Raw genomic sequence first — 26,060 nt, forward strand, 5'->3', positions numbered from 1 at the left:
TCTCATGTAAGAGTTCATCCAGACGAATGAAGAGAAATACATTTCACTCTTAAACAGTGCCTTGCAGACAGTGGAAAGGCTTTGAGGTTCCAGGTGTTGAGTCATTTTCCACAGGATACGCACTCTCTGACCTGCTTTTTTAATTCTCTTTTGTCATCTTTTAATTTATGTGGCTGGTCTGATCGAATGCCTGTTAAATTATGACTTTTATTATGTTGATGGTGGAGGCGTCAATGAAGGGGATGCCATTGAATGTTATGAGGAGGTGTTCAGACTCTCTTTTGGTGGAGAGATTTTCTTTTGTGAATCCTTGTGCAGTATTCCCTAAAGTTTAGCTTGCGGGTTGAGTCGATGCTACAGAAGACAAATGTTAGCATTCATTTCGTGAGGACTGGAATACAAAAACTCTGATGTGATGTTGAGGCTTCATAAGGCATTGGTCAGACTGCAATTGGCCCTTTATCTAAGAAAGAGTTACTGGCATTGGTGAGAGTCCAGAGGAGGTTCATGAAAATGATCCTGGAAGTGAAAAGTTTAACATATGAGAAGCATTATGAGAAGTTTCGAAGAACGAGGGGGGATCTCATTGAAACCTACTGAATATTGAAAGCCCTAGATAGAGTGGACATGGGGAGGATGCTTCCTATAGTGGGGCAGTCTAGGACGAGAGGGTGCAGCCTCAGAATAGAAGGATGTCCTTTTAGAACAGAGATGGGGAGGAATTTCTGTAGTCAGGGGGTGATGAACCTTTGGAATTCATAGGTTCAGATGGCTGGAGGCCTGGTCACTGGGCAGCGGAGGTTGATGGGTTCTTGATTAGTAAGGGCATTGAAGATTATGGGGAGAAAGCAGGAGAATGGGATTGAGAGGGATAATAAATCAGCTTTGATGGAATGGGCTGAACTCTGTTCCCATTGTATGTCTTATGTTCTTACACTCTTTTGTCAGAGATGGTCAATCCCTAACACTTTCAGATATGAATGTCACTTGCCACTGCATTAATGTTGGCTGGGCCTTGCTCCACATTGACATGGGCTGCTTCAGCCGCTGAGGGGTTGCGAGTAGAATTGAACATTGATCATCTCTACTGATGGAGGGAAAGTCATTGCAAAGCAGCTGAAGATGGCTGAGCTGAGATCTTACAAACTCACGAATGAGGTGAAGGAGTGGGGTGCATCCCTCAAGTCCACATTTACTAAGGTCATAAATGATCAAGGACCATGACGGATCGGGGTGTAACTTCAACTCCACATTCCCTTCTACCCATGGTAACATTTCATTTTCTTACTTATCAAGCATCTGTCTAACTTGTAACGCTGTATATAATTTATATGGTAATGTACCGTATGAAATTGAATGTATATAATTGATGTTCTCCTTCAAGGCACAGAGGTTATTGTTCCGTCAGGTGGGAGATTGTGGCTTACATCCAGAGTATTGACAGCAAGTGTGAAGTCAAGCAAAAAGAGAAGGTCTAGTCACCACGTGTGGTGTGCAGGAGTTCTACACATTTATGGGTAGCACAGCACTATTTACACAGATCACAAACCCCTGATCTCCCTCTTCCCTGAAATGAATCCAGTGCCTCAGATAGTTCCCTTGTGAGTTCAAAGACCTGAGGGCACACTAATTCACTGCTTTTGAAGGACTCCAGGACTCAGTGCTGACGACAGACCATCTGGACACTCTACTGTTTAGTCCCCTGCGGTCCTGTGCTGGTGCCCTACCAGGTTAGTGCTTCATTGTTAAATACATCTGGTGCCGCTCCTGACAAGCCCTTCTGCAGCTCTCATTTAACCAAGGATTGATCCCTTACCTAATCACTGCTGGGGCAGATGATAACGCAGGCAAAAATTCACAGCAATTGGCAGGGCAGAATGGGGCTGAACGAGGTTGTGATGGTGTCAGGGGACATGGGAGATTTGTAGCTAAGAAACTGGAGCTGTGTGGCCTGGGTGTGCTGCCCGGGTGTTATCAAAGTTCAAAGTAAATTTATTATCAAAGTACATACTGCACTGTATATGCCACCTATACAACACTGAGTTTCGTACTCAGTAAATCCAAGAACCATAACAGAATCAATGAAAGACCATACCCCACAGGATAAACAAACAACCAAAGTGCAAAAGAACTGAGCAAATACAAAAGAGAACAAAAACAATAATAATAAATAAATAAGCAATAAATATTGAGAACATGAGATGACGAGTCCTTGAAGGTGAGTCCATAGGTTGTGGGAAGATTTCAGTGATGGGGCAAGTGAAGTTGAGTGAACTTATCCCCTCTGGTTCAAGAGCCTGATGGTTGAGGGGTCATAACTGTTCCTGAACCTGGTAGTATCAGCCCCGAGGCTCCTATACCTTCCTGTACCTCCTGATGGCAGCAGTGAGAAGAGAGCATGACCTGGGTAGTGGGGGATCCCTGATGATGGATAATGCTTTCCTGCGACAACACTCTATGGAGGGGAGGGCTTTACCTGTGATGGACTGGGCCATATTCACTACTTCTTGTAGGATTTTCCGTACATGGGCATTGCTGTTTCCATACTAGGCTGTGATGTAGCATGTCAATATACCCTCCAGCAAGCATCTAAAGAATGCAAACAATCCTAGAGATGCTGCCTGACCTGCTGCATTCACCAGCAACTTTGATGTGCGTTTCGCTCCCTACGCGACTCCCTTGTCCATTTGTTCCCCCCCCCCCATCCCTCCCCACTGATCTCCCTCCTGGCACTTATCCTTGTAAGCGGAACAAGTGCTACACATGCCCTTACACTTCCTCCCTTACCACCATTCAGGACCCCAGACAATCCTTCCAGGTGAGGTGACACTTCATCTGTGAGTCAGCTGGGGTTATATATTGCGTCCGGTGCTTCTGATGTGGCCTTCTATATATTGGTGAGACCCGACGTAGACTGGGAGACCGCTTTGCTGAACACCTACGCTCTGTCCGCCAGAGAAAGCAGGATCTCCCAGTGGCCACACATTTTAATTCCACATCCCATTCCCATTCTGACATGTCTATCCACGGCCTCCTCTACTGTAAAGATGAAGCCACACTCGGGTTGGAGGAACAATATCTTATATTCCGTCTGGGTAGCCTCCAACCTGATGGCATGAACATTGACTTCTCTAACTTCCGCTAATGCCCCACCTCCCCCTCGTACCCCAGCTGTTACTTATTTTTATACACACATTCTTTCTCTCTCTCTCCTTGTTCTCCCTCTGTCCCTCTGACTATACCCCTTGCCCATCCTCTGGGTCCCCCCCCAACTTGTCTTTCTCCCCGGATCTCCTGTCCCATGATCCTCTCATATCCCCTTTGCCAATCACCTGTCCAGCTCTTGGCTCCATCCCTCCCCCTCCTGTCTTCTCCTGTCACTTTGGATCTCCACCTCCCCCTCCCACTTTCAAATCTCTTACTAGCTCTTCTTTCAGTTAGTCCTGACAAAGGGTCTCGGCCTGAAACGTCGACTGTACCTCTTCCTATAGATGCTGCTTGGCCTGCTGCGTTCACCAGCAACTTTGATGTGTGTTGCAAGCATCTAAAGAAGTTTGTCAAAGTTTTAGACGTTATGCCGAATCTTTGCAAATTCTGAAGGAACTGGAGGCACAGTTGAGCTTCCTTTTTATATGTTGGGCCCAGGACAGATCCTCTGAATTGATAACACTGAGAAATTTAAATTTGCTGACCCTTTCCTCCTCTGATCCTCTGATCCTCTGATGAGGACTGGCTCATGGACCTCTGATGAGACAAGCACGGCTGACAAGGGAAGTCAAAGACAACATAAAAGGAAAAGAGACGGCAAATAATGTAGCAAAAATTAGTGGAAAAGTTAGAGCATTGGGAAGCTTTAAAGGAGAGGAAAGATGAAATGCAAACGTAAGCTAGCCAATAATATGATAGAGGATACCAAAAGAACTTTCAGATATATGAAGAGTAAAAGAGAGGCGAGGGTGAATATTGGACTGTGGAAAAATGATGCTGGGAGGTAGTAGTTAGGGACAAAGAAATGGCTGACAAACTATTTTGTTTCAGTTTTCACAGTGGAAGATAATAGCAGAATATCAGAAATTGAGAGTGTCAGGAGCAGAAGTGAGTGTAGTTGCAATTACTAAGCAGAAGGTGCTTGGGAAGCTGGAAGGTCTGAAGGTACAGTAGATAAGTCAACTGGACCAGATGGGCTCACCCCAGGGTTCTGAACGAGGTAGCTGAAGAGATTGTGGAGGCATTTGTAATGTTCTTTCAAGAATCACTAGATCCTGGAACGGTTCCAGAGGACTGGAAAACTGCAAATCTCACTCCAAAGGTTCAAAGGTACATTTTATTGTCAAAGTATCCATGAACAATATAACTCTGATATTTATCTTCTCCAGATAGCCATGAAATACAGAAAGACCCTGGGTGTTGATGAAAGAAAAGACACCAACTACCACCACCCCCCCCCCCCAAACCGGCATGAAAAAGAAAAGAAATAAAATTCACAGTTCCCAAAATCCCACCCTCATCTACAGCAAAAAACAGCCACAATAACAACCAGCAACACCCTATACTTAACAATCCTGACCCCCTCACTCATAGAAATAAACAGTGACAGTAGCACCAAACTCCTACCCCCACATACACACAAAAAATTAACAGATCACCCACCACCAATTGTCCACAAAAAAGAAAACACCAAAAAACTGAAGGAAACCAATCACATAGTCACATGGATCTCAGACTACGGGAAACATCTTTTTGTCTGCATATGAAGAGAGCAGCTGCATGAACTTAGACCATCTGTAAAGAGTGACCGCTAACCTGGGTCTGGACACCGCTGATCCAGGTCAAACATTCTCATCTGGGGCTGAACTCACCGATCTGGCTGCTGACTGTCTCTGTTGAGGCTATCGCTGACCCCTCTGTATTCACCTCGATGCTTCATTCTTCCTCACCGCTTCGAGATGGAGTCGTTCATGGCCCTGCGCCTTGTCTCTGGTCTTTTCCGTGAGTCAGCCTGATTCCTCGGACCTTCTCGACCCCCCCCCCCGCCCCCAATCTCTGACCTCCACGAGGCAGCTCTCCAGACACAGCACAGCGCTGCATCCTTCGATTGAGACTCAAACTGTACGTCACAGGCTTCAACAGTCTCCGCAACACAAACAAGACAAAAAGAGAAAGCAGAAGGCACAGAAAAAGAGTAATAACTGGAAAGATTTGCGACCTGGAAGATGTCGCCTGAGGAATCGTTGTTCACTGGCGCCATCTTGACTGGAAGTGAATCCACTCTTTAAAAAGGGAGGAAGGCAGAAGAAAGGAAATTGTAGGCCAATTAGCCTGACTTCAGTGGTTGGGAAAATGTTGGGGTCCGTCATTAAAGATGAGGTTTCAGGGTGCTTGGAAGCACAAGATTAAATAGGCCAATGTCAGCATGGTTTCCATAAGGGGAAATCTTGCCTGCCGAATTTATAGGATTTCTTTGAGGAAATATCAAGCAGGATAGATAAAGAAGAGTCAGTGGATGTTACATGGATTTTCAAAAGGCCTTTGACAGGTGCTGCATATGAGGCTGCGTAACAGAAAAGGTACTAACATGGATAGAAGATTGGCTGATTGGCAGGTAGCAAAGACACAGAATAAAAGGGTCCTGTTCTGGTTGACTGCGGTGACTAGTGGTGTTCTGCTGGGATTGGTATTGGGCCCACTTCTTTTCACGTTATATGTCAACGATTTGGAATTAATGGCTTTGTGGCCAAGTTTGCAGACAATACAAAGATAGATGGACTGGCACTGGCCGGTGATATTGAAGAAACAGGGTGTCTGCAGAAGGACTTGGACAGATTAGGAGAATAGGCAAAGAAGTGGCAGATGGAATATAGTGTAGCGAAGTGTATGGTCATGCACTTTGGTAGAAGGAATAAGGGTGGAGACTAGTTCTTAAGTGTTGAGAAAATCCAAAAATCAGAGATGCAAAGGGATTTGGGAGTCCTTGTGCAGGATTCCCTAGAGGTTAACTTGCAGGTAGAGTCTGTGGTGAGGAAGGCAAATGCAACATTAGCATTTGGTTCAAGAGGACTAGAATATAAGAGCAAGGATGTGATGTGAGTTTCAGACTGCACTTGGAGTATTATGAGCAGTTTTGGACCCCGTATCTAAGAAATGATGCGTTTTGGCATTGGAGAGGGTGCAGAGGAAGTTCACAAGAATAATTCTGGGAATGAAATGGTTAACCTGTGAGGAGCTTTGTGCTTGTACTCACTGGAGTAGAAGAATGAGGAGTGACTAATTGAAACTTATCGAACATTGAAAGGCCAAGATAAAGTGGATATGGAAGGGATTTCCTATAGTGGGTGAGTCTACAACCAGGGGTCACAGCTCAGACTAGGGAATATCCATTTAGAACAAAGATGGGAAAAAATTTCTTTAGCCAGAGGGTGGTAAATCTGTGGAATTCATTGTCACGGCCGGCTGTGGAGGCCAAGTCATTGAGTATACTTAAAGTGGAGTTTGATAGGTTCCTGGTTTGTTAGGGTGTGAAATATTGTGGGGAGAAGGTGGGAGAATGGGGTTAAGAGGGATAGTAAATCAGCCACAGTGATGGGCTGAGTGGCCTAAATCTGCTCCTATGTCTTATGGTCTTATGTTTCTAATGCTACAACAGTATCTACCCTTCAGAAATACAGAAAGAGCTTCAGAGCACCTGTATTCTTGCAAGAGCAATATAAATACAAATCTTTCTTGCATAAATATTGTATGATTAACTGCAAATGTAAATTTAACTTAATTGGCATTGATTATATTTGGACTGGAAGGGGAATTTCACTGATTATAGCTGGTGAGGAGAATTAACACAACTTCATCTAACATCCGTCATGTTGCTGTTAGGGAAGATAACATGATGTCAGGTAGTTAACCAACATTTAGAATGAGAATAAACTGCAATGACAGTACCCCCTCAATAAAGGGAAGGGGAAGGGGTTAAATTGAAAAATGGCGAGAGACATGGGTTCTAAAAGCAACAGGAGGGGCGGGAAACTATCATTTTTATCCTTTCGTTCTATAATCGTATTATTTATTGCTCAGTATTCCATTTCATTAGGTAAGAGGTTTGTTAAAATGGAAATCAGGCTGGCATCAATCATGTGGTGACAGCTGCTGCTCTGTGGGTTACACTGTCACCCCTGAAAGAGCAGGTCTTGAGAAGGCTGCACACTGGAGACTTGAGTACAGTCTTCCAAGTTAAGAGCTGAGCACATTTCTGAGAGTGTAAGCTGTTTTCCCAAACAAGACCTTCCTGTCTTCTCAGCTGGGTACGAAGAATGCCACGGGTAACCGCTTCTTCCCACAAGCTGTTAGACTTCTCTTCACCCTGCCTGCTGCTGGCCAGCACACCGGTACACCCCAGCTGAAAGCCCTGCTGCTCCCACTCCTCAACTCACAGACAAACTCCCTTCCTGCACTGGACACGGTCCATCTTCTGTTGCTGCTGTTTCGCATATATACACGACTACTTGTTTTATTACAATAGTGCCAGTAACATTACACTGACTTGCATCAACACACCCCTCGCACTCTATGCCAACCCGCTAGTCTTCAGGCCACGTCACCTGGGGACTTGTGCCAATATTACTTTGCGGCTCTCTGAGGGGTGATTGATAAGTTCGTGGCCCAAGGTAGAAGGAGATGGGTTATTAACTTCAACCTTTCTGCGTTTTCACACAAAGAATTGAACTACACGTGCATGTAACGAGAGCTGTATAACTCATCTCCTTCTACCTTAGGCCACGAGCTTATCAATCACCCCTGCTGTGGACCACCTGGAGGTCCAAGATGCTCTCGTTACGTGCACGTGCAGTTCAACTCTTTGAGTGATTATGCAGAAAGTTTGAAGATAACAACTCATCTCCTTTTACCTTAAGCCACGAGCTTATCAATCACCCCTGCTGTGGACCACTTCGACAAAGAAGGGATCCGTATGCTCCACGACCGCTGGACTAAGTGTGTAAATGTAGGACGGGACTATGTTGAAAAATAAATCTGCTAGGTTTGAACTTATCAATCACCCCTTCTATGTGCGGGATCATAACTGTATGTACTGTGTTTTGCACCTTGGCCACGGAGGAACAATGTTTCATTTAGCTGTTTACATGTGTATGGTTGAATCACAAAAAACTTGAACTTGAATTCAAATCAGGCTGCTATTTTGAAAAACAAAAAGTGAATCCTTTCAAGTATGGTGGAGGACAATATTCATCCCCATATTAACATCGTAACAGAAGCATATTTGGCCCTTCTCTTGGTGCTGTTTGTGACAGCTTGTTTTTTGTAAACTGACTACCTTGTATCCTACATTACAATATGCTCACATTTAGGAAGTGCAATACTTATTTGGAAATGAAGCATTTCCGGAATTCCTAAATAGGCTGCCTACTAAATTGAGATTTAGCTGTATTTTGGATGACATTATGGGTAAACTACACAGGGGATGGAACCCATTCACTCATTACAGTTTCTGGGGTAATTTATTTAAGACTATAAGATATTGGAGCAGAGTTAGCCTAGTTGGCCATTAAGTCTGCTTCACTTCTTCATAATGGCTGATTTATTATCCCTCTCAACCCCATTCTCCTGCCATCTCCCCATAACCTTTGATGCCCTTACTAGTCAAGAACGAATCAACCTCTGCTTTAAATATATCCAATGACGGCCTCCATAGCCATCTCTGGCAATGAATTCCGCAGGTTCACCACCCCCTGGCTGAAGATATTCCTCCTCATCTCTGTTCTAAAGGGATGTCCCTCTATTCTGAGGCTGTGTTCTATGGTCCTAGGCTCCCCCTATTTCTGCTATGTTAATTAAGTTAGAGGGATAGGAAATTAAGTATGTTTTATTCCAACAAGCAGTCCACTGGAGGAACTCAACAGGTCGAGCAGCATCTGTGGGGGGAAGACATAGCTGATGTTTCAGATTGAAACCCTGCCAGACGATGCTGAGGATGTTCTATGAGTCTGTGGTGGCCAGTGCGATTATGTTTGCTGTTGTGTGCTGGGGCAGCAGACACCAACAGAATCAACAAACTCATTTGTAAGGCCAGTGATGTTGTGGGGATGGAACTGGACTCTCTCACGGTGGTGTCTGAAAAGAGGATGCTGTCCAAGCTGCATGCCATCTTGGACAATGTCTCCCATCCACTACATAATGTACTGGTTGGGCACAGGAGTACATACAGCCAGAGACTCATTCCACCGAGATGCAACACAGAGCATCATAGGAAGTCATTCCTGCCTGTGGCCATCAAACTTTACAACTCCTCCCTTGGAGGGTCAGACACCCTGAGCCAATAGGCTGGTCCTGGACTTATTTCATAATTTACTGGCATAATTTACATATTACTATTTAACTATTTATGGTTTTATTACTAGTTATTATGTATGGTGCAACTGTAACGAAAACCAATTTCCCCCAGGATCAATAAAGTATAACTATGACTATGAGTGAATGGGAAAGACAGCAAGTGTAAAGACAGAGAGGGACTGGTGAGACATTGGGCATTAGGTGACCGAGGAAGAGTGAATGATGACAAGAAGATGGAGGCAAGCAGCAGAGGGGGGCAAGGTTGAATCCTTATCTTCCCAATGCCTGCCTTCTGCTCTTTCACAGAAAAGTCAATCGTTTGTTAACATGAGTCATTGCATAAAAGAGAACCACTATGTTTAAACCAAGGGTTCCCGGCCTGCGCTCCTCGGTTAATGTTAGCGGCCCATGCCATAAAAAAGGTTGGCATAAAAACTGTAAACTGTAGCCCCTGCAACCATTAGACTCCTGAGCCAGCATGAAAAACTTCACTCCACTCAATTCTGTACTGACTCTAGATAGATAGATAGATAGATAGATAAACTCACTTTCAAGGTCTCTTTATATTCATGTGCTCAGAATTATTTTTATTTGCAGTTTGTCTTCTTCTGGTGGTTTGTCAGTCTTTGCTTATATGTGGTTTCTTGTAGATTCTATTGTATTTGTCTGTTTTTCCTGTAAATGCCTATAAGAAATTGAATCTTAAGGTAGTATTTGGACACCAATATGTAAATTGATAATAAATTTATATTGAAATTCGAATATGTTTTTCATGATGATCACTGAGTCATTCAAAGGCTATCAGCACCATTAGTATGGAGCTTAAAAGAGCTCATTTGTTTATTATGAGCCACGTTGTATGACATGGGTGATCATGGTCTTTCCATGACCATGATTGTTCTTGGTAAATTTTTCCACATAATTGTTTTGCTGTTGTTTTCTTCTGGGCAGTGTCTTTACAAGACGGGTGACCCCAGCCATTATCAATACTCTTCAGAGATTGTCTCCCTGACGTCAGTGGTCACATAACCAGGACTTGTGATATGCACCAGCTTACACATCTGGAGAAGAAGGACGCTTATGTGAGAATGTTGTTCTTGGACTACAGTTCAGCATTCAACACTATAATTCCTTCCAGACTCGACAAGAAGCTCAGAGCCCTTAGCCTTCAGCCTGCCTTATGTAGCTGAATCCTGGACTTCCCATCAGATTGTTGGTAAGTGGTAAGAGTGGGCTCCCTCACCTCTTCCCCTCTGACCCTCAATACAGGTGCCCCTCAGGGCTGTGTACTAAGCCCCCCTCCTTTACTCTCTGTATATCCATAACGGTGTCCCCACCCACAGCTCCCATCTGCTAATTAAATTTTCTGACAACGCTACACGGCTTGGCCTAATCGCAAATAATGACAAGGTAACCTACAGGGAAGAAGTCATCACCCTGACACAGTGGTGTCAAGGAAACAACATCTCCCTCAATGTCACAAAAACAAAGGAGCTGGTTGTGGATGACAGGAGGAATGGAGATAGGCTAGCCCCTATTGATATCAATGGATCTGGGATTGAGAGGGCGAACAGGTTTAAGTTCCTGGGCATAAATATCACCGAGGATCTCACGTGCTCTGTACATACTGGCTGTGTGGTGAAAAGGGCACAACGGTGCCTCTTTCACCTCAGACGGTTGAACAAGTTTGGTATGGACCCCTAGATCCTAAGAATTTTCTATAGGAGCATAATTGAGAGCATCCTGACTGGCTGCATCACTGCCTGGTATGGGAACTGTATTCCCTCAATTGTAGGACTCTGCAGAGAGAGGTGCGGAGAGCCCAGCGCATCTGTAGTTGTGAACTTCCCACTATTCAGGACACTTACAAAGACAGGTGTGTAAAAAAGAGCCCAAAGGATCATTAGGGACCCGAGTCACCTTAACCACAAAATGTTCCAGCTGCTACCATCCGGGAAATGGTACTGAAGCATAAAAGCCAGGACCAACAGGCTCCGGGACAGCTTCTTCCACCAGACCATCAGAATGATTAATTCATGCTGACAAAACTGTATTTCTCTGTTATAATGACTGCTCATATTTAACAGCTATTGTTACTGTCCTATTGTACATACTATTTATTATACATGACTATAAATCGCACATTGCACATTTAGATGGAGTCATAACAAAGATTTTTAGTCCTCATGTATGTGAAGGATGTAAGAAATAAAATCAATACAATTCAATTCGTACAACCATCCATCACCTGCTCCTGTGTCTTCACATGACCCTGACTGGGGGGCTAAGCAGGTACTACAACTTGCCCCAGGGTAGTCTGCAGGCTAGCAGAAGGAGAGAGCACCTTATATCTCATTTGGTAGAGACGTATCTCTACACCACCACCCATTTAATAGAGCAGGTAATTGTTACAGCATAGAATGGGCCATTTGGATCATTGGAATCTATGCTAGGTCCTAGTAGAGCAACCTCATCAGTCCTGTTCTTCTGCAAGTTATTGTCCCTAAGTGCTTATTCAGTTCCCCTCTGAAAGGACTGATTCATTTTGTTTTCACTAACCTGATGGATGAATAAGTTTACTGCCCATCTAGTTGTCCCTTGAAGCAGACCATCTTCTAGTGCACTTAGGTGGGCTGCTGAGAGTCAGCACAATTTTGTGGGAAGAGCATGAACACTGAAAACGGTAGAATCACTCAATACATCAGGCAGCCTCTGTGCAGAGATATACAGTAAAAGTCTCAGGTTGAAAACCAGACAGCAGCATTGGGAAAAGAAGAAAATAAGTGAATTTTAACATGGAGAGAAGCTAAGGAAGGAATGGGTAGGACAAAGGGAATATCTCTGATAGAGTGGAACCAGGGTTCTTAGGTTATGTCTACTGTGTTCATGGTTATTATATTAATGAGCGAAGTTAAAGATCAAAGACATTCCCTTTGCCCTATCAATCCCCCCACCCCCAACCTTTTGACATAAAAGTAACTCGTTTCCCACTTTTCATTAAACGTTAAGTCTATATCTTCTTCCACAGATGCTGTCTGGACTGCTGAGCGTTTCCAGCGCTTTTTGTTTTTTTTTGTCTCACATGTCTGGCATCTGCAGCATTTTAATTTTCACTTTGAGGGAAACAGAAGGGGAGATAAACCGGATCAGCAAAGGCAGCGGAATTCCTTCCTAAATTAACTTGTAACAATGATGCATCACCTCCACGGGCACCATTCCCAATACTAGTTCTAAATGTCAGATTTACTTAATTAACCGAATTTTAATTCCTTCGTTCCTGCGCGGGGATTTGAACCTGTTATTTCAAAATTACCAGTCTTAGCTATCAGTTACTATCAGCGGCATTCTGGGGATCCGGACTCAATTGCTCCCGGCTTAGTGGAGGTCTTTTTTTTTTGGAGCCCGATTTTACAATCTGTTGCGAAGAAGATGGTCCTTTTTAAAACGAAAATGTTCCGAATGGATGAACCGGTGGCTGGGAGAGGGTGTTGCTTGCAGCTGAGTTCCCTGCACCCGTTATTTGTCTACCGGGTATCTGCAGGCAGGAGAGCAGCTTATTCCCAGAACTTCGCCCCACCGTTCCCTCACAATAGTGTTTTTTTTCTTTCTCTCTCTCTTTCTCCCCCCTTCTTTCTGCAGTTCACTGCACCATACGCAGATATAACGTGTGCCCCTCCCACTGGGCAGTCCTTTGCTTTTCGGTCGGTGCCTTTTTTTGCTGCAGCTACCCAGCCAGTATGAACTGCAGTCGGCTGAGTGACAGCCGTACCTGAGTTCTCTGCTGGCTGCCCTGACTTACCCTCCCTCTGTCTCTCTTTGACCCCTTTTTACTAGGGGTGCAGGACTCGGCAATGACTGACTGGAACAAGAACGTGGAAGTTAAGCACGACCGTCTGCCGGAGGAGCCTTACGATCAGATGAAATTAAAGCCCGGAGCCAGGGAAGCCACCCAGAGCGTTCCCCGGGGGGCTACCAACTTGTACAGCACTGCCAAAAAGAAGGATTACACTATGTCTGTCTACCTCCATCACAGGACAAAGAGCGAGCATGTGAGCAATTTGTCAAATGTTAAATTACCTTTTTTTATATTTAACGTAGAGGGAGGGATTTCAGGAGCCCTTTATAATGGGATGTGACAATTGGACCATCGATTGTGTGATAAATAATGTATACGCACTTAATACGCGATAACAGCGTGAAAAATAATCCTGACAGGAAAGTTTCGATTATCTTATTTTTTTCTTCTTGAAATGGCGCCTAAATATATTCGGAGATAGCGTAGTGCTTTTGAATTAAAGTTGTTTCCATCGTGTAACTTTTAACGCCGACCTCGGGCAGCGGCGGCGGGGAACAGAGAACTGATTGCTCTGGGAATGCAGCGGCTGAGTAAATGTCAGGGGGCTGCTGAAACTCCCCAACACCGTAATCCCCAGGAAAATGCAGGTATTGATGTAGATTTTGGCTGAGGGAGAGGGGTGACCAAATTCCACCTCCCGAATTGGCGCGAGTGATATCCTGGCGGTGGCTTTAATTGATTATGTCCGCTAATCACACTAGAAAGTGGCAGGTTCGCCTTCAGTGGCCAGTTTTCATAGGCACAGGAGTGGAAGCCGGTGTGGTCTTTGTAACGCGTGGTTATTTGAGTTACTGTCATTTTCCTGTCAGTTTGAACCATTATGGCTATTCACCTCTGACCTCTCTCATTAACAAAATGTTTTCACCCACAGAGCTGCCGCTCACTGGATTTTTTTTCCGCAACATTCTCTGTAAGCTCTAGACAGCGATGTGCCTGCAAATCCCCCCAAAATCGGCGATTTCTGAGATACTCAAACCACCACGTAAGGCACCAGCAATCATGGCGCCTCAAGACCACTTAGATCATCTTTCTCCCCCATTCTGAACAACAGCTGAACCTCTTGACCAAGTGGCTCCACCCTTCAAGAAGGGAGAGAGGCAGAAGAAAGGAAATGATAAATCTGCCAATCTGACCTCAGTGGTTGGGAAAATGTTGGAGTCCATTGTTGAGGATGTGGTTTCGGGATACTTGGACACATGATAAAATAGGCCAAAGTCAGCATGGTTTCCTTAAGGAAAAGTCTTGTCTGATAAATCTGTTGGGATTCTTTGAAGAAATAACAAGCAGAATAGACAAAGGAGAATGGATGGGTGTTGAGTACTTGGACAAGGTGCTGCATGTGAGACTGCTTAATAAGTTAAGAGCCCATGATATTATAGGAGCGATACTAGCATGGATAGAGCAGTGGTTACTTGGTAGGAGGCAAAGAGTGGGAATAAAGGGAGACTTTTCTGATTGGCTGCCAGTGACTAGTGGTGTTCTACATGGATCCATATTGGGGCCGCTTATTTGTACATTATATGTCACTGATTTGGATGACAGAATTGATGGCTTTGTGCCCAGGTTTGCAGATGATTCAAAGATAGGTGGATGGGCAGGTAGTTCTGAGGAAGTAGGGAGGCTATAGAAGGATTTAGTCAGATTAGAAGAATGGGCAAAGAAATGGCAAATGCAACACAGTGTCAGGAAGTGCATAGTCATGCACTTGGGTAGAAGAAATAAAAGCATAGACTATTTTCTAAATGGACAGAAAAAAATCTGAGTTGCAAAGGGACTTGGGAGTCCACGTGCAGGATTCCCTGAAGGTTAATTTGCAGGTCGAGTTGGTGGTGAGGAAGGTAACTGCAATGTTAGCATTCATTTCAAGGGGACTAGAGTATAAAAGCAAGGATGTAATGTTGAGGCTTTATAAGACCTCACTTGGAGTGTTGTAAACGGTTCTGCGTCCCTTATCTGAGAAAGGATGTGTTGACTTTGGAGAGGGTTCAAAGGAGGTTCACAAAAAGGATTCGGGGATTGAAAGGCTTGTCTAATGAGGAGCGTTTGATGGCTCTTGGCCTGTACTCACTGGAATTCAGAAGAATGGGGGATATCATATTGAAATCTACTGAATGTTTAAAGGCCTCAATAGAAGGGACGTGGAAAGGATTTTCATCACTGTGGGAGAGTCTAAGACCAGAGGACGCAGCCTCAAAATAGAGGGATGTCTTTAAAATGGAGATGAGGAATTTCTTTAGCCAGGGAATGGTGAATCTTTGGAATTCATTGCCGCAGGTGGCTGTAGAGGCCAAGTCGTTGGGTATATTTAAGGCAGAGGTTGATTGATTCTTGATTAAGCAGGGCATGAAGGGATACTGGAAGAAGGCAAGAGATTGAGGTTGAGAGGGAAATTGCATCAGCCATGATGAAATGGCACAGCAGACTTGATGGGCCAAATGGCCTAATTCTACTCCCATATCTTATGGTCTTCGGGTCTTATGACTGCATGCTTCTGTGCAAGGAGTTGCAGTCACACGATTGGCATGATTAGATAACTGCATTAACGAGCAGGTATACCTAATGAAGTGGCCACTGGGCATATATTCCGATAGAAATACTTACAAGGTGTTGGACTTGGGCTGACCATCTGCTGGGTTAACCGACGTTTCAATTTCCCTTCCCTCACGTGAGAATGAGAATGCTGGAATCTGGAGCGGCAAGCAATGCGCTGGAAAAGCTCGGTGGCATCTGTGGGAGTAAAGGATTTGTCAGTGTTTCGGATCAAAAACCCCAATGCCATTGGCCCACTGCTGTGTTCTCCCAGCATAGTTTTGTTGCTCTCTTCCCACAGGTGACACAAGACTGGCTGAATGTTTCCAAGAGAAATAGGGTTGAGAGGGAAAATAAATCAGCCATGGTTGATCGGCGGAGCGGAACTCGGGCCTAATTTTGCTCTCATGGTCTAATTGAATGTAATTGTTGCCATGTCTGCCTCTGTCTAAACATGGTCACTGCCAACCGTGGGCAGCATTCCTAGATATCAAGATATCTCTTTGCATGTTCCCATTGGGGAAGGGTGCAAATTGGGACTATTTGGGTAGGGGAGAAGATCACCCGTCTGAGGAGATGGTCGGGATGAAGAGACAGAAACATCATTTGGATTCTTATGCAAAGTTTTAGGGACACTTTACCAATGTGTAATGGAGAAACTAACCAAAGAGCAAAAGGAGATATTTGATCAAATGATATCTGCAGGATGGTGGACTAAGGGAGTGGTGTCTATCTCCCTAGTGGCACTGCAAGGCGAGAAGGATATACACAGTGTGGCAAGATGAAGCTGTCGGACTGGAGAGAGTTAAAATGATGGGGAGAGCAAGGCAAGGGAGAGGAACTTAGCTTAAGTGAATGAGTGCAAATCTGTCATCAGGAAGGTTCAAGATTGTTTCATGTTATTTCCAGTTCACAAGTGTAAAGGAGAACAAAATAATTGTTACTCTGGATCCAATGCAAAACAAAAAAAATACATCAGAATAAGATAAAGAACACAATAATAAAAAAACCAATAAATATAATTTATATTGATTGATTGTATGTCCATAAAGTGACACAAGGCATAGGATTGTCTGCCTGTACAAAAGGTGACTGACAGGAAATGATAAGGTAGTGGTGGTGTGTAGGGGAGGGTGTGGTAGGATGGGTTAATGGGTGGAAGTGTGATAATGTATTCTCTGTTTTAGCAGGAAAGTGGGGTGGTAGGGGGCAGGGTGAAACCTTTATATAGTGAAAGATTGCAAAGCTCCCAGGTGCAGAGAGACCTTGGTATCCTGGTGCATGAGTTTCAAAAGATTACAGGAAATGATTTAGAAAACCAATACAACTAATTGTGAGAGAGTTGAATGCAAGATGGGGGAGGTTATGCTTCAGTTGTTCAAGGCTTTGGTAAGATCACATCTAGAGAACTGTGCACAGCATTGGTCTCCTTATTGTAAGGGAGCATATTAAGGCTGGAAGTAGTTCAGAGAAAGTTATCATGAGGAAAGACTGAATGGGTTGGTCTTGTATCCACTGGAGTTTGGAAGAATGAAAAGTAATTGGATTGAAACATGAGGTCTATAGGGAGGTCTGGACAAGGCAGATGCAGAGAGGACGTCTTCCCTCTTGAGAGAATCTATTCGTAGGAGTTGTTCCTTAAGATAGAGGACATGATTTTTGTTTCTCTCTTAGAGGGCCATGAGTCTTCTAAGCTCTGGTTATCAAAAGGCAATAAGAATAGAATGTTTGAATATTATTGGAGGAATTTATAAACAATTGCATGAAAACCTACCAAGGGTTAGTGGGAATGTAAAGCTGTGGTTCCAATCAGATCAGCTATAATTATTGAACGGTGCACTTAAATTGCTGAATGCCCCTAATTTGAATGTTCTTGTGTTCACCTGTTACATGATGGAAACATCATGGACAGGATGGAGCATCAAAAGCTCAACTTGCGGTCAGAACTAAGACAGAGATTGCAAATGGTGTCACTCATCTTTGGATGGTGATCAGAAATGCAGATGAGGGTGCTCTGGGGGCAGCCTGCATGCCTCACCACACATTCTGGTGCCAACATTACACGTCCACGATGCTCGGCAGAACAACACAGAGCACAACATATAACAAAACAAGTGGCAAAATGGAGTTTCCCACGTCCCCCCCCCCCACCCACACACATAAACAGTCCTTTAACCCGAGGCAAGTACTCCGGCCTCCAGTGCACATGGATTTGGGGCTGCAACACCGGACTTTGACATGTTCCTTGAGAGTGGATGTGCAAGAACAGGGCGTGAGGTTCACAGCCCCCATAATTGCGGGCTTTGCTTTCGTCTTGTTTGACGCTTTTCCTGAGGTGTCAGGGAAAGCATTGAAGAAGTTGAAGGCGAACTCAGTAACTATGGGGGCTATGAGTTGGCGTCAGTGGGCAGGGGAGAGATTTAGATGACAGAGTCGATGTATTATGTGTAAGCCACTAAATGGCTTGTCTCTATCATGATAATGTTGGAGTCTGTGCATATGATATAACTGTACTTGGGAGCGTGTGGAGAAAGCAGGAGGCATGAAGGTCAGTATTAAAGATTTCAAAGTACAAAAGAATTCTGCCTGTAATCATTTATTATTAGCATCAGGTTATGCAAAGCTGACAAAACGCATGTGGATAAAAAGATTACTTGAAAGTCTTGACAGTACATTTGGTAGTTTAAATGACACCAAGTTTGCAATGCATTTTATTTTATTTGAACCCTTGTATTTAGGATTTGAGAGCAACGCAGTTCAAGCAGAGACTGAGGCGGATTGTGTACAGCCAGCAGCCTGGGGACGTTGAGCCTCCTTACTATTTTAGTTACGTCAGGTGCAATGGCTAACACTTTCATCTCCAAGTCAGGAGGTTGTAAATTCCAATTCACCTGTTGAAGCTTTGACACATAATCTGGGATACTGCTCCTATGCAGCGCTACAAGGAGATGACTTGTATAGACCAAGGCTTTGTCTGTTCACTAATAAAAACTAAAGTACCTTATAAAACTGAAGAAGCTCTGGAAAGACTCAGCAGGTCAGGCAGCAGCCGTGGAATGAGAACAAAATTGTCATTTCAGACTGAAAACAATTCATCAGAACTGATTCTAATGTTCTGTGTTTTTATTTCAGATTTCTAGCACCAGCATTATTTTGCTTTTTGCACTTATCCAGTTTCTTTCTCCGCAGATGCTGCCTGACCTGCTGAGTTTTAGAGCATTTTCTGTTCTTGTCTCAGACCTCCAGCATCTGCAGTTTCAAAAGAAGTATTTATTGAGATACAGTGCAGAATAGGCCCTTCTGTCCCTTTGAGCTGTGTCACCCAGCAACCCCCGATTTTAACCCTAGTCTAAACAGAGGACAATTTACGATGACCAATTGACCTATCAACCGGTACATCTTTGGACTGTGGGAGGAAGCCGAAGCACCCGGAGGAAACCCACACGGTCACGGGGAGAACATACAAACCTCTTACAGACGGCGGCAGGAACTGAACCTGGTTTGCTAGCACCGTAATGTGTTGAGCTAACCACTAGTTCTCAAGGTATAGAAATAATAAATACTGCAAATATTCAGCAGGTTAGGCAGAATTCATGAGGAAAGAAACGGTTGGTGTATCAGGTTGATAATCATTTGTCAAATGATGAATTCCAGTATTCCCCTTTTTCTGATTTTATTTCAGATTTTTGTCATTGTTATCTGTGTTCTTTCTCGTTTTTTTGTGTGGGGTTGGGGGATTTGGGGGTTGAAGTGTTTTGTGTGGGGTGTGTCTGGGGGGGTCAGTGTTCTTATTAGATTTTTGTGTGGGGAGAGGAGTGCTTGGGGGCTGATATTCTTTGTGTTTTGCATGGGTGGGAAGGGGCTTGGGAGGGGAGTGCTGATGATTGTGTTACTGTTTTTTTGTGTGGGTGGAGGAGGTGGGTTTGCTGTTTCTCTATGAACTGACTTCCATAGTTTTTTTTCTTGGCTTCGTGGCTATCTGGAGAAGAAGAATCTCAGATTTGTATGCCGCCTACATACTTTTATAATAGGTGAACCTTTGAACCTTTTTATTATCCAGTATTTAACTTTTATCAACAATGTGAACTTCATTTTGCTCTTTGTGGGAGATGGCTGTGTACAAATCGGCTGTTACTCTTCCTACACCTTAGAAGTGACTACACTCGAAAGTGCTTTGAGTGTCTGGAAAGAGATGTGAAAGGTGTTATATAAATGCAAGTTTTTTTTTCTTCAGCTGGCAATGCGGGTTGTGCAAACTGTATTGCTGAGTATGCCAATTCCCTTTCATAGTAATGGTGCCCAGAGATGTGTTGAGCCAATTTGAGAATACAGACAAACGGTTTTACTTTATAATCACATCCTGAAGAAGATGTGCATTGGTCTCTGTGATTCACTGGCGTTCCAGCCTGCATTATGTGCTCACCCCATACCTGGTGCTTGGGCCCTTGGATCAGAAGTGAGAACACTACCTTTAACCGAGCCTGAGATACTTAAAAAATAGGCATAGTTAGAGATAACACACTGGTACTTGGTCTGGCAAGTACTCGCTGGAGAATGGGGGGGGGGAGGGGGGTGGGATCTCAGTGAAACCTATTGAAAATTGAAAGCCCTGGATATAGTAGTCGTGGAGAGGATGTTTCCTATAGTGGGGGAGTCTAGGACTAGAGGGCACAGCCTCAGAATAGAAGGATGTCCCTTCAGAACACAGGTGAGGAGGAATTTTGTTAGCTAGAGTGTGGTGAATATGTGCAATTCATTGCCGTGGATGGTCTGTGGACACCAAGTCATCGGGTATACTTAATGTGGAGGTTGATAGGTTCTTGATTAGTAAGGACGCCTAATGTTATGGGCAGAAAGCAAGAGAAAGGGAGTGAAAGAGAGAATAAATCAGCCATGATGGAATGGTGGAGAAAACTCAATGGGCTGAATGGCCTGATTCTGCTTTTGTGTCTTATTTGAAAACACCTCTGTTCACTCGTATCCTTGAAGGAATGAAGATGCCCATCTCTGTTTAGTCAGGCCAATGCATGGCTCCAGCCCCACATCAACATGATTGGTTGTGAACTGCCCTGTGAAGTGGACCGTCATCTCACTCAGTTGTATCTCACTGCTTCAATTAATATGATCTGTCATACCCTTCCCAGGTCAAAGAGAATTGCTGGTAATGATGGCCATCTTGAAGACAGCTGCAACTCAGGAATTACTTTCCATAAGCTAAACTATATAGGCTGAAGTTCATTGATGTTATAACATGTGGGATAATTAATGCAACACACACAAAATGCTGGAGGAACTCAGCAAGCCAGGCAGCATATATGGAAAAGGGGACCGTCGACGTTTTGAGCTGAGACACTTCAGCAGGACTGGAGAAAAGAAGATGAGGAGTCAGAATAAGAAGCTGGGGTGGGGGAAGAACACAAGGTGATAGGTGAAACTGGGGGGGGGTAATATTGATGTAAAGAGCTGGGAAGTTGTTTGATGAAAGAGCTACAGGGCTGGAGAAGGGGGTATCTGACAGGAGAGGACGGAAGGCCATGGAAGAAAGAAGAGGGTGAGGAGTACCAGAGGGAGGTGACAGGCAGAAAGGACATAAGATGAGAAAGGAAATGAAGGTGGGGGGCATTACTGGAAATTCGAGAAATCTGTGTTCATGCCATCAGGTTGGAGGCTATCCAGACAGAATATAAGGTATTGCTCCTCCAACCTGAATATAGCCTCATCGCAGGAGTAAGGGAGGCCATGGACTAACATGTCAAATGGGAAGTGGAATTAAAATGGGTGGCCACTGGGAGATCCAGCTTTTTCTGGCGGACGGAGTGTTGGTGCCCGATGAAGCAGCTTTCCAATGCAAGCTGATGGTATGTATCTGGATTTCTAGAAGACATTTAAAATGGTGATGCACGAAAGGTTACTGCACACTATAAGAGTTTAGTGTATTTATCATAGAGTATATTGACATTTGTTGGTGAGTATGGAGTTCCCCCTCCCCCTCCCCACAATTTTGCAAGCAGGGAGTGACAGACTGTTTAACAACAAATGAGTCCTATGATATGGGCTTTAATGGGGAAGAGGTGTTGAGACCAAAATTGGATCACCCTTGACCTTATTGAATGAAAGAAGAGGTTTAATAGCTGGTCCCAGTCCTGCTCTTGTTTCTTCTGTTCTGTCTTGTCCAGGAAGCTCGTTAAAGTTCAAAGTACATTTATTATCAAAGTATGCTTACATTATACAACCTCGAGATTTGTCTCCTTACAGGCACAAAACAAGAAACCCAAAAGAGCCTATAAAATTACTCGACAAATACCCAATGTGCAGAGGGAAAAAACAGATTGTGCAAACAATAAGTGTAAACAAATAGCATTTAGAATGAAGCACTACTGCTCCTAATAAAAATCAACTTGGTCAGACAATGGATCAATCTTAGCACTGGCACAATTAGTGGGAGATGATACCCAACCAGGATCTGTGTTTGAACCATGCATCAAAGATGGTACTTGGTTCCGTTTAAGGTACTCTGGTATTTTTAGTGCACTGGTTAATGTGTCCTTGTTAAATTCTTGTCAAACCTATTTTAACAGAATAGGATCACACATTTAAAATAAATTGGTTCCTGACTACCATAGAACAGTTCATTAAATGTGTGCCTACGTTCCATCACAGAGAGGAACATGACTCCTAACATTCTGACTGTCCCCTATTTATTGGAAAACCACAACTGCACTAGTTATGAACACTATAATGCCCTCCTGTATATAATGAACAGCTAGGTATTTCTCTCAAAATGTAGAGTGAATAGTGGACTGTAAACTGTTGTCATTTAGTTCCTTGTATAGATTCTCTCTTACTGATTAGGTTTCTAGATAATTAAGACCCCTTTAATAGAATCAAACTGCACATAAGCATGCCTTCTGACCCAACCTGTCCACACCAACCATCAAAGTTCAAAGTACATATGTCACCAAGTACCGCCCTGATGCTGGATGTATCCCAGCATGATAGGATGCCCTGGGGCACACTATCAGTGATGTAACTTGGGGTCATCGGGTGTTTCGGGTCTTTCAATAACAGACACTGTTCCCCAGACACCCCAGCCAGGGTTGATCAGACCCTGGTTTGTGTCCCAGCAGCACTGGTCCACAGGTCACACCTCTTGATCCATTGACATCTGGAGGCTCGCTCAGCGATCTCTGCGATGGTCCTGATGGCTCTTCTCTTTGCAGCTCTAGTAATGCCAAGGAGAGAGTAGTTTCTCCAGAGCGAGCAGCCAGTAAAACCTCTACACCCTACCTCTATAGGCTCACATTGTGCCCTCGACCCCTGTCTCTGGCACTGCTCTTCCAGCTCCTGGTACTTGGCTCTTTTACACTCAAACACCTCTTCAATCTGGTCTTCCCTAGGCACTGTCAGTTCTACCATGACCACCTTCTTTGAGGTTTCTGACAGAATGACCATGTCAGGCCTCAGTGACAATGATGTGGTGAGGTCGGGGAACTTTGGTTGCTTGCCAAGATCGAATGAGATTAATTTTCTTGCAGGCATTCACAGTAGAACAAAGAAATACAATAGAATCAGTGACAGACTACTCACGAACAAAGGCAGACAAACAAGCAATGTGCTAAAGAAGACAAACTGCAAATGCAAAACAGCAACAAATAATAATTGTAATTAAATCAAATAATACTGAGAACATGAGCCCTTGAAGGTGAGTCCACAGGTTGTGTTCAGTGATCAGTTCAGTGTTGTGAGTGAAGTTGTTGACACAGGTTCAGGAGCCTGATGGTTGAAGGGTCATATCTATTCCAGAACCTGTTCCTGATTGGTATCATCCATCCATCCATACTAATCCCATTTTCCTACACTTACCCCACTGTCTTCAAATGCTTATCCAGAAACTTGACTGTTGTGAGAATCATTGGCTCCATTATTCTCGCAGGCAGTGCATTTTGAACTTTAACCACCCTCTGGTTGGTTGAAAGAAACCTTATATTGCCTCTAATCTTCTTAATTTTTACCTTAAACCTATAGCCTTTTGTTATAGTCATTTTGACATCCTGTTTTCTACAAAGTTAATACCTGTACATGACAGAGTCCAAAGGAACATTGGTATACAGGGAGCCCTTGGTGTGCGAGTACATAGCTCCCCAAAAGTGGCGACACAGTGGGTATATAGATAGGGTAATGAAAAGGGCACTTGGTACACCTGCCTTCAAAAGCTGAGGTGTTGAGATAGAGACTCAGGACATTGTGTTGCAGCTATAGAAACGTTGGCTGGACTTCACCTAGAATATGAGCATGTGAATGATTGAAATCTACCAGATTGTTACAGTAAATAAAAACTAAAAGAACAATTGCAGATACTGGAAATTTAGACACCACACTATAATCGGGGCATGGTAGCAAAAATGAGAGTACAGGAAAGATTCACCAGGATATTGCCTGAATGGAGGGTTGTAGAAAAAATGGGAGATTTAGTAGGCTGGGTTCATTCTTACTGAAACATTGAGGATGAAGGTGACTTTATAGATGTTTATGAAATTATAAAGGATGCCGATATAGGATAGGTAGAGTGTTAAACACAAGAGATTCTGCGGATGCTGGAATCCTTGAGCAACACACACAAAACACTGGGAGAACTCAGCAGGTCAGGCACCAGCTACGGAAGGGAATAAACAGTTGACTTTTTACGCCGACCCCTTTCATCAGGACTGGAAAGAGCGGGGTTAGAAGCCAGAATCTTGTTCTCAGAACAAGGGAGTCGAGGATCAGAGGACGTAGGTTTAATAGTGGAAGGGAAAAATCTTAAAAGGAGATCTGTGGGGTAAGTTTTTCACATGGAGGTTGTTAAGTATCTGGAACAGGGGTTCACAGTCTGGGGTCCATGGGCCCCTCGGTTAATTGTAGTGGCCCATGGCACAAAAAGGTTGGGAACCTGTGATCTAGAACAAGATGCCAGACGAGGTGGTAGAGGCAGATAGAATTACATTGTTTAGAAGGCATTTGGAGACGTGCAGGCTGGAAAATAGGAGCAAAGATAGGCAAATGGGATTAGTGTAGATAATGTGGACTGAAAAGGCACATTTCTGTGCTACATGCTTCCATGATTAGTGGAAAGAGCAGTATTCCATGATCCAGGTTTATTTGATACGTGTACATCAAAAACATAGGGAAAAACACCATTTGCATTAACAACCAACACACTTGAGGGTGTGCTGGGGCAGATAGCTCACAAGTGTCACCACATGTTCCAGCTCCACTGTAGCATGCCCACAAGGCTCCGCTGAGCACCACAGAGCAGAACAAGCAAGACAATAAACCACGGCTGAGCAAGCCCTGTTCCTCCCTCCCACATATACAGTCCTTCAACCCCAGGATAGGCTTCCAGCTCCAGCCTCCTATAAGAAAGAAGGGTACCTGATTTAAAGGAGCAAAGAGGAGGAGCGATAAAAGACAAGAAGGAAGTAATTGATCGTATGAATGAGTCGTTCCAATAGATGCCCTGTAGAGCATTGTGCTCGGAGAATTCTATTTCTTGGCAGGTTGAGGATCTTTATGGGTGTAGGTTCCATTCCAGTTAATAGATACAAGGAAGTCTCCAGGGAGTAATAAAATACCAATTTCCATTTTTACTGTTCCTATCAGAAGAACATAAATAATTGCTTGATTTAATCATAAATTTCAGTGAAGACGATTGTAATATGTATTTCTGTTGTCCCTTAAATGCACTGAGGTCTTCCATGGAATTCTAGTCCATATGAGAACTTGATTCTTAATAGTTTCTCAACAACAGAAGTACTTCTGCTCATTGCACATTGAAGATAGTGCTGGGGGGTGGGGTGGGGAATACTTCATGAAACGAAAACAGACCTTCCTCTGCTCCTAACCAGTGTTCATTGGTAGCAGAAAGCAGAGCCACTAAATAGGTGCCGAACTGATAATTTACCATTGTACAAGAAATCCTTTTAAGCAGCAGACGTCCTGTCCTGAGAATCAAATTTCTTGTCTCGCTTAGCTCTTGTTGAGTGTATGAGCAAGAAAGGTTAAAGTTGAGAAAAGAGGAGATTGGGGTGGCACGGTATTGTAATACCAGTGATTTGAATTCAATTCCTACCACAGTCCATAAGGAGTTTGTATGTTCTCCCTGTGACTACGTGAGTTTCCTCCGGGTCTCGGATTTCCTTCCACAGTTAAAGGACGTGCTGGTTGGTTGATCAATTGGTCATTGTAAATTGTCCCGTGATTAGGCTAGGATTAAATCAGGGGTTGCTGAGCAGTGGGGCTTGAAGGGCCTATTCCACACTGTGTGCCAATAAATAATGGGGCTGATGAACAGTAAAATATT

The 26,060-nt window shown here is 43.9% G+C and overlaps 1 protein-coding gene across 2 annotated transcripts in view; it reads left to right on the top strand.

The window, feature by feature from the left end:
- Positions 1–13,100: 13,100 nt before the first annotated feature.
- LOC134350386 (inactive phospholipase D5-like) overlaps positions 13,101–26,060 on the top strand; it is a 174,407-nt gene continuing 161,447 nt past the window's right edge. For both annotated transcript variants that reach the window (XM_063055517.1, XM_063055518.1), the window contains exon 1: positions 13,101–13,385. In XM_063055517.1, the coding sequence (XP_062911587.1) occupies positions 13,188–13,385 (198 nt within the window). In that variant the 5' untranslated portion in view covers positions 13,101–13,187. The remainder of the gene's footprint in view (positions 13,386–26,060) is intronic.

The sequence above is a fragment of the Mobula hypostoma genome, chromosome 8 (assembly GCF_963921235.1).
Source record: "Mobula hypostoma chromosome 8, sMobHyp1.1, whole genome shotgun sequence".
Classification (NCBI taxonomy): domain Eukaryota; kingdom Metazoa; phylum Chordata; class Chondrichthyes; order Myliobatiformes; family Myliobatidae; genus Mobula; species Mobula hypostoma.